A 10,228-nucleotide genomic window follows, 5' to 3' on the forward strand; every position below is an offset into this window, starting at 1 on the left:
ATTGAGTGTTAAACGCACTTTTAAAACTCCTCAAACGCACACTCAAACATGTCATTAGTCACCACATGGTAGACAATTTGAGAGGCAAGTCGGCAAGGCCCCATTTTATAAAGGACGCTCTCCGTAATTTAGGTATCATCTTATGCCTATTTTTCTTCTTCCCTTTTCTGTGGAACTCTCTCATTCTCTCTAACTCCCATTTTCATTTTCTCTCTCACGCGTATGACTAAGTGTCTCGGTTTTGTAGGAATAAAACAGTCAGTTGGACCAGCTCTAGCCCGGTCAGGGCGTCCAGACCAATAATAGTTGAGACGACCGAAGGGATCAAATGTTTCTCTAGTCTATTTCAATAAAATAAAAAAGTCAAAATCAAAATCAAAATGGTTGTTTTCCCATAATAATCAAACCTAAACGTAACTCAATTGCTAAAAACAAACTGCAAAGAAAGTTACAGGAACTGACACGACAATGTATGTCTCATAACTGGCAATTCCCCATGATTATTTATTTATTTATATTATTTTGGACACTTTTGTCCATCGTTATTATATTATTATTATTATTATCCAAAACGTAGTGTGAACTTCACGAGAAATAAAAAGACTAAATAGTCATAGAGACAGCTGTATTGATACCATTCGTATACAAATGCAAGATATTTCTTTGGTGATTGATGATTGGGTAGCGTTAGAATCTTTCACAAATCACAATAATAAAGGGTAGGGTGACCTTTTGCGCACCACTTAAATTTGTCACTTTCCTTGCTTGCTTGGGTGGAAATCAAGGATGGGCGGAAAAGAAGGCGAGCAGGCCCACCAGCGGCGCGTTGATGTACGTTGTGGGCTCGGATTGCTGAAAGATCGGCCTGGAGTCAGGGAAGGCATCTGAGATATTGGGCCCACCCACTACGGCCCCAACCAGTAGATTGGGGTTCGGATTTGGAGTTTGGTAGTACCGAGACCCTGCTTTGCAAGCAATGCGGGCCGGGTGGGCCTCCACTGATGGCAGTGAGCTGCCCCGATGGTGTATCCTCCGTGGGTATCGTGATCCATATCCGACCATGTACGACATTCCCATTGGATTATCCCCAAGAATGTAGTCCACCTGGTAGTGGTAGGACCCACGTCAAATAATTTATATTAAAATATTATATATACCTAAATTAGGCGCAAAGATAAATTAGAAGATGAAAGGAGGGGGTTTGAGAGCAGGCAAAAGTAGCCGTTGATTTTGTCTGATTTAGAAGAGATGGTCCCTCACAGTCACAGATTAAATTTCTGATGAGGACCCACCCACCTATCACAACCATGATTGGGCAATGGGACTAACCTGACGTTTGGCAAGTCGTTTTAGCAGAGCAGGGGTGGCTGATGTCTCGCCACATGGCACAGCCTTATTGGCGTGGCTTAGATAATTAGAATAGGCTAGAAGCAGGAAAGACAGAGACGTTACATGCTGCATGTTACTCCCTCCAGCCTTATAGATCAGCCCACCTTTCCAAACAAAGACCAAAAAAACCAAAAAACTTTATTATTTCAATTCAACTCACCTGTTTTTTGTGTGAGAGAGGAGAATAATAATTAAAGAAAACATAAACAAACTTGAGAAAGGACCATAAAAATGATTTAATTAATTAATTAATTAATTACTTGGCATAAATAATAATGCACATTTATCAACCGCAAAAAGTAATTGAAAGCCGCAGAAATAAGGGCGCAAGCAAACGCACGAAACACATGCATGGTAGATGGCAAGCACAAAAGCAAAGACAGTCTGTCCAATAACCCACACAGCCCAAAACTTTAACATGAAGGCATATTCTCTTGGACTTGTGTGTAATGTGACAAACTTTGATCATGTGATTTTCGTTCCAATGAAGAAAAAGAAAATCAAGTACCTGGAGAATATTGGACTTGAGGATGAGAAATTCCAGGCAATAAAGAACAGATAAACCCATCTGCATTCTGCAGGAAGGACTCGAAATATTCTGCCCTTCCCCTCAACACTTCCTGTTAATTAATTAAACCCAAAAAAAAAAAAAAAAGTTACTATTTTTCATCAACAGAGATAATATAGATATAATATATTATATTTCTCCAAATACGTAAAACAGAGAGCAGCAGAGGGGGGGAGACATAAGACAATAAATAGCTGAAATGGACGATTTTTTCCCTGTGATGTATCTGATCATAATGAAAAGCCCTAAACAAGAAGTCGCAATCACTTTGAAGAAAAAGTTATATAATAAAGAAATGTATAGGGCTCAGTATGGGTCGAGCCATCCTCATTCGTCCAACCCTTTATGCACATGCATGTGGCAGTAGCTTACTGCTTTCGGGACCCACATCTAAGGATGACTTCCCTACGCACTTAGAGGACAACACCTCACTCCTAGCTTTGGCGACTTTCCTCTTGATTGAAGGGACAACTCTCTCTACCCACGAATAAAAGAAAAAGAAAAAGAAAAAGCATTTAACTAAGAGATTGATAATTCAAATTTTTACAAATCCTCATATACCTTAACTTTAACTATTTATGATCTTGACTATTTGATCCGCTAAAGAAATACTTTTCTACTTTAAATTTATTCCAGTAGATCAAAATAGGGGGGCACGTGGACCCACCACCATGTGGACCCACAATGTATACACTTTTAGAAATGTATTTTTACTATTCTGAGGCGTACACAGGGGAATGTCTCAAATGATTTGGCTTAGATAGATGCATGTGTTGTAAAAATATTAATTTTATTAACAATCCCTCACATATCAACCAAGAACATAGGACATGAAGGGTAAAAACATTAAACAAAGACAAAAAAAAAAAAGCATATGATAAGTGCACATACATATATATGTGTACAATAATTTAAATCATATAATATATAGTCTAAGATTAATTAAATGAGGAGTAGGGTTACCTTGGAAATTAGCACATTAATCCCAGCATGCTTGTTATCCCAACCGAACTCATTGATGGTGTCTCCGGCTCTTAATATCACCTCGTTCCTAGCTATGTACTCTCTGTACTCGCGCATCCTTGACGCCTTGTGTAACCACGCCGCTGCCCAAAGCAACTCGTCCTACAATTTTTATTTTAAATTATTTTAGCCGTCCAAAGTATTATTACTATTACAACTTCAATGTCAATCCAACGGCGGAGACTCCCCCACCTGGTAACCGTTAACGTCGCAGTAAAAAGGGCACACCGCAGGGTGCAAGCTCGAGCTGTACGCTCCCCGGTACTTGTCAGCGAACTCGAACACCTGCATTTCAACCGTTACATATACAACGGTTATATTTTCAGATGCGGAGAGAGACACTCACATGATACGTACATTTAGCACTCTAAGTAATTACATGGTAAATGTGGAATTTTATATATATATATATATATATATATATATATATATTTGTTTTTTTACCAAAGGTTAAATAAAAAAGGTAGGTGATTCAGTGTGACAGAGACGTACCCTGATGGCACGACTGAGAAGCAATCTAGAGTAAGCCGGGTCACGTGACCTGAATACAATGGACGCAGCGGCCAAGGCAGCAGCTGTTTCGCCAGCCACGTCAGATCCAGGGTGGGCCCTATCCACCTTATACACCGTTCGAAGCGTATCCATGTCTTCTGGCCGCTCCCAGCAGTTGTGATCGGAGTACGCGTCACCCACCTGGACGTAAACGACGTCAGGCACCGCCGTTGCCTTCAAGAGGTAATCCGTCCCCCATTTGACGGCCCTGACGGCGTTCCTCAGCTCCGGCCCCATGTTCCTCCCAAAATCTATGACGCTCCACGACAGCAACGTCGTCGTAAAGGCCATTGGGAACCCGAACTTCACATTGTCTCCGGCGTCGTAGTACCCACCCGTTAAGTCAACCTGTCAAAAGTAAAGAGTACACCCGGCGTTAAAACGGAGAAAATGGGGAATGCTAAGGCGTGGGAGGGTGTAGATGGAAAAGCTTACCCCGGCGGTGGCTCCGTCGTGCAAGGCTGAGTCTTTGCGCCATCGAACACGTTGATCTGGGGGGAGCCTCCCCGATCGTTGGCCTTCGAAGAAGAGGATGCTTTTCCTAAGCGCATTGTAGTAGTCGTGGCGGGCGGCGAGTGGACGGAGAGGGAGGAAGACGAGGAGGAGGGTAAGGACGCGAAGTGCGGCAACACTCGCCGGGAAAGAGAGAGCATTGCGCGCCATTTCTTGCTGTTGGAGCAAGGAAAGATGGAAACCGTCGTGGTACTTATAGTAGAAAAGCGTCATTGGATTCCAGACTTTGAGCCAATAACTTACCGCCACGTGGAAACATTACTGGATGATTGTTAGGATTCCGATGCTTGACCGGGTCGTCTCGGGTATGACCGTATGTTGGGTCGGACTATCCGAAACTGGTTTTGGATTATGATATTATGAGGGTCGGTGGGGTACACAAGTTGAAAGGTGAAGGATAATGGGGGCATGACTGATCCACCGTCGTATTGATGGTGGCCACGTGGAGGAGTAGGGGGTTGTGGCCATGTGGGCCCATAGACGTGGAGCAAAAGAACATAATAATGAATCGATGGCAATCATTCCTAAGCGTCAGATATGTTGACTGTTTTCATCTATTGTTTAGGACGCCGCTGAGGCATGTGCGTTCCGTTAGATTTTTTTTTTTTTTTTTTAGATGGCAACAAAAATTATCATTAGATGTAATAATATTTATTTTTTTAATAATAATTTTTTACTTAAAATATGTTTATGACACCTCAAATTTTTAAAAAAATTGGCATAATAATTATTTTTGGTTCGTATAGATTCTATGGCTGAGAATAAGAATGTAAGATTACGTGGTCCCTTCCTTCTATAGATGGATAACACCAAAATCCTTAGGAGGATAGACCGATAGAATAATGAATGAATGGTGCACTCGCATTAAAAAAAGAAAAAAAAATAATAAAAGAATAAATGATGGCCTCAAGTGAAAAAAAGAAAAGAAAAGAGTGATCGACATATACACTATTGTAATGTAATCCGATCCATTTTAAAGATTTGTTAGGTTGCTCCAAGTACCTGAAATTTAGGCATTGTCTAAGGCCTAAAATTTATTTGCCCAAAAACAAAATCCTGAATAGTAATCATTATTAAGATTATTATCAACCCCTTTAATAAATGAGTAATGATATAAGCTTAAATGTTCTTAAATATGATGTGACTTTTAAAATTATTATTGAATTTGAAATTATTATTATTTAATTTTTATCTACGGATGATTTTAAAAGACACATTACATTTGTCCCTAAGGGGTAGCTCAATCGGCTATGGACCACGTCTCATGAAGCAGAAGTTACTAGTTTAAATCTCCATCTCCCCCTTTCCTTATGTGAACATGCTAAAAAAAAAAAACACATTACATTTTTGAGGACTTCAATTCTTCTTATAGCATTACTCTTTATGAATAGATGTTGACGCCCCATATTATAAATTGTTGCACCTTTTTCTTTTGTCATCATTTCTTGTTACCCGCTTATAAGTAGTTGGAAACTATAAGATGATAGCAATGATTTCCTTATCAACGAAAAATGCTAAGCAAAAGCAATTCTCCTCCTCTCTCTTAATGTTACAAAAACTTTGAGAGAGATCAGGAGAGAGAAACTAAAAATAAAATAAAATCCGGTGTTATAGAACGTTCGATCATTGTTCGGGTTGTTCGATCGTTCTATGGGCAGAACTTTGAAATTCCAATAAGGTCCTACTTTTAACCTATGTATCACGTTCCAGTGCCCAAACATACTTCCTAATACCATTCTGAACACAAACTAGACCACAAAACATAAACCTAACACCAAAGCTCAAACATTCATCACGAAAAAAAAAAAAATCCAACATTTCTTGCAAAACCACAAAGCTTCTTTAAAGACAAACTTCAAAATGCAAGGATCTACAAGTTAACACCATAAATAGTAAAATATACAACTCAAGGTAAACGAAATGGTCTATAAGTCTCTCCAGGGGCTCAAACTTTTTAACCCTAAAATCATTATCATCAAACCATCAAAAGTCACTATACGACTCCTCGCAAAAATTACTATAACACACGAAAAGAATCAAGTTTTGGGTGTAGGGTTTACCTCTTTTAAAGGTAGAGACCCAAAACCCTTAAAAGATCATTCTATTCACCTTTTCTTTCTCTTTCTCTAGGGTTTGGTGGCCAAAGAGTAACAAAATAGGGTCTAGGGCTTGACTTAAACCCTTAAATAAACTTCTTTCCACAAGCTTATGCTGAAATGGTTAGTTCTTATTTGCATGGAGATTGTCACCGTTCAATCGTTTTTAAGTAACAATCGATTATTCTGCTTAGGGTTGTACTAATCCATAATTTAAAATAAACGTTAAGTTGTTATGAGCTTAGTAGCATCGTTTGATCATTCGAAGAGCATGATCGATCATTGCACAAAAACTTCTTCCAAGTGTCCATAAATCTCATTTTTCTCCTCCCTTTTGGGTCTTGGAGAGCAAGTCCCACTCATTTTTGTGTTTTGTTTAGAGAATTCCAAAACCCTCTCCTCTCTTAGTGATTAACGACCATAAAATCCTGGCCATTCATTTTCTTTTGTTTGATCACCATTCATTTGACCTCTCAACTAACCCCTATAATTTCACATTGTCCTTTCTATGCCAAGTATCTTTACTTTATTTATGCTTTAGTCCTTGTTTAAAATGCTTGGAATTTTCTATTATTGCATAGAATGACTAATTGTCCATGGGCTCTCATCCTGGTTTGGGCCTTTTTCCCAGTCTAGCCTACAAAATTCTAGGAAAAGTTTAATCTCTCATACATAGCCCAATACATTATTCAGCCTATTACAAATTTCCAAAAATCATGAAACCACATTCAAAACATTCATTTCTTACTGTTCTATCATACATTAGAATAGTTTCATGTGTTATAACCCCTAGAATCCTTAGTGGCTGAAACGACACATCTGCTTTCCCTTTAATGACAATACCCTCAACTAGTTGTTCATATCATCTATCAAAATAATTCCATCTCCCAACTTTAGTCCACATATATGAATTTTAGTGTAAGTCTTAGTAAAATATTAAATCCTTCTTATCCCTGAAATCAAAACGACCTTAACTTTAGGGGTGAAAATTGGGATATTAATTTACACTTGGTAGTTTGGAGGCCTACATGAAAAATGAGTAAGAGTCTATTGGGTGCGTTTGAGGGACCTAAAAGTACTTTTAATACTTAAAAAGCCCATTTGAAAAAAAAAAAAAAAATACTAGTTTGGTAAAAAAATTAAAAGCGCTTTTAAAAATCCAAAAGGCCTAAAACTGTCCAAAACGCACTTTTGACAAAAGTTTAAAAATAAAGTTTTAGCTCAAAAGTTCTTTTTAACTTAAAAACTATATTTCTCAAACGCAATCCCAAATAGGCTCTAAGTTTATTTTCCTTTATTTGTTAAGATATATACTTGGGATAAAATACATTTATAATATTTAAAATTATTTAAGTAAATAAGATATATATGATCATGTTTTCACTAAAATTATTCAAAGGGATACGAAAATAGTAGCCGTGATTTCATCACTACAGAAAATTGCCAGCTAATCACCGCCCGAAGCCTTATCATTGAGTTGATGCTCAAATAGTCAAACTAAATCACCCAATAATTAGGGTTAGGGATAAAGCCAATTAAGCTCATAATGAGTCACTAACTGCCCTTGTAAAAGCCATTTTAATCGGCAGAAGAAGGAAAGTAATTAATTGACTACTGTTACTCCTAGTGAAGCCATAAGAGCTGCAGATGCATGAAATGATGAAAAGGCTAAAGAGTATGGAAGCATGATGAATCGTTTTTTCATCAATTATTAGACATGTCCGACACTATAATAGAGCTGTCCTTGGCTATTATAACGTGATTGAAGAAAATCTCTAATTATTTCGAATAATTATAAGACATATGCAAGTCATAATAGAGCTCTCATTACGTATATGCTAACAAGGCTGTCCCCCTTAAAAAAAGAAAAAAAGAGAAAAAAGAGGTTTCGTTTGTTTCGGCGTCAAATATTCATATTTATTGGTGTTTGATTGTATCGAAAATAATAGTTTCAGTTTGGCAAAAAAAGTTTCTTTAATTTTGAAAAATGGTTTTCGTTTTTAAATTTCGTAAAACATTTTTCTAATTTGGGTTTCTCTCGCTAGACCACTGTCGGGAAAGAACAGGACTTTTTCGGACGATTGGTTTTATCCCGCCAAAACCCGTGAGACGCAAAAGAGAACGAAGAACGCAAAATAACAAGATTAGACAAACACACAAGAACACAAAATTTACATTGTTCACCGCTAAGGGCTACGTACGTGATCCATAGAGTTGCAACAGATTTTACTATGTAGAGAATGTTATAGGAGGATTACCCAAAACAAGAGAGTTGAATAAACTGTTTTCTTTTCTTGGGAAGAACATGCAGTAAATTTCATCACCTCTATTTTAAGTAAAATCTAATATCAAATTCGAATAAATCATTTTCATTTCACTTAAACAAAAATTCCTAATCACGTACAATGGTGAGACTAAAAATATTCAGGCAAAAAAAAAAAAAAACTCTTTATTTTTTTTGTTTCTTTTTTCCATTTGCAAAATATTTAGCTCAACTTTGAAGTTTGAATCAGTATTTCCCGACCCGTCCATGTATTGCTTAGTAGCACTTGGGGCCCTCAAACTTTGACCAATTTGCCCGAAACATTGGTTCGCAGATTTGAGCCTAAAAACATTAAATTAGTGGACTTGGGTCACCTCCCGTATACCCCCCATTTATTCCAATTTATGTCTCAATTTGAAACAAATCAATTAATAAAAATCAATTTATGTCTCATGGCAAGAAACTATGGTCCGTTAATGTTAATAAACTCTAAATAAGAAGGAGAAATTGTACTCAAAAAGTAGCTCAATCAGTTAGAAACTGCTATGTCTCATGAAGCGAAGGACATTATTAGTTCGAATCCCCTATCTCCCTTTCCTTGTGTGGTCATATAATAATAATAATAATAAAAATAAAAATAAAAATAAAATAAAAAAGAGAATCCAACTTTTGAACTTTCACTTGTTTTGAAAGTACTATTTGGAGTTTAAAAATAGAATCGAACTTTCAATTTCTTTTAAATGTCTCATTCCGTTAGAATTTTCTGTTAAATCTTGTCATAATTCTCAAAATACCATTGTACCACATGCTCCCTCAAACTACCACATATCCCCCCCCCTCAAACTTTGGGAAATTGACAATATTTTATTAGTTTGGAAGGGACATTGTCACAATTGAAAGTTTGAAGGAGAGAACATTATCAATTGTGTGGTAGTTTGAGTGGGGTATGTGGACTTTACCCAAAAATAAAATAAATAATTTTAAAGATTCAGGTCTTTATATATATATAAAGAATATTTTGGTCATTTTCACAAAAATTAATAGAAATTCCAAATAGAATTGGGTAATTAAAAATAAATAAAAATTAAAAGTTCGATATCCTTAGTTGAGAGTTTATAAAATTTGGGAGAGGTACTGTCAAAACGAGTAGAAGTTCATAGGGATTTTATGAAGTTTCCCCTAATAAGAATATTATCTAAATAATATCAAAATGCATTTTATCAAACACATTATATGAGTAACAATTATATTTTATGAGAGACCTTATGTAAGTAATTAACATTTCAAATTATGAATGAGAAATAGTGTAAATCCCATCAAATCCATCAAATAATTCCAATTTAAATTGTAAAACACAAAAATTAAGAATTAACTATTTCATATGGTCTCTACCACACATACAATTCAGATTGAGTAAGACTAACTTCTTCAATATAAATACAAATTTAAAAATCATAAAAAGGAAAAAAAGAAACACCTAAAATCCTTTAACACTCATCACCAGTCTAGGGGTGAAAATGTGGATGCGGTTATTAGCAATATCCGCATTTGCATCCGCATAATGTGTTTATCACTTTTAGGTATCCGCATCTGCGCTGTTATTAAATGTAGTTACTATCCTCTATCTGCATATGAGATAATGAGCGTTTTGGACTTTAAAGTTGTAATTTTTGCTTCTAGTAAATATAAAAAGGTAATCATTTTTCCATAAATTACAAATCTAGCAAACATAAATAATAATAATAATAATTTCGAAATTGAAAACATAACAAATGTAAATTAAGTCTAAATGTAAAACATTTATAAGTGTATGTTGATGGCAAC

At 36.3% G+C, this 10,228-nt stretch overlaps 1 protein-coding gene across 1 annotated transcript; it reads right to left on the reverse strand.

Annotated features, from left to right (window-relative positions):
• Positions 1 to 643: 643 nt before the first annotated feature.
• On the reverse strand, positions 644 to 4,196 carry LOC132179249 (endoglucanase 8-like). Its single transcript, XM_059591930.1, has 7 exons — positions 3,968 to 4,196; positions 3,473 to 3,880; positions 3,173 to 3,265; positions 2,921 to 3,082; positions 1,898 to 2,009; positions 1,330 to 1,493; positions 644 to 1,104 (listed from the first exon to the last, which is right to left on the reverse strand). Exons 1-7 carry the CDS (start codon positions 4,193 to 4,195, stop codon positions 781 to 783), a joined length of 1,491 nt encoding a protein of 496 aa, XP_059447913.1. The 5' UTR covers position 4,196; the 3' UTR covers positions 644 to 780.
• Positions 4,197 to 10,228: the final 6,032 nt, after the last annotated feature.

The sequence above is a fragment of the Corylus avellana genome, chromosome ca4 (genome assembly GCF_901000735.1).
Source record: "Corylus avellana chromosome ca4, CavTom2PMs-1.0".
Classification (NCBI taxonomy): Eukaryota; Viridiplantae; Streptophyta; class Magnoliopsida; order Fagales; family Betulaceae; genus Corylus; species Corylus avellana.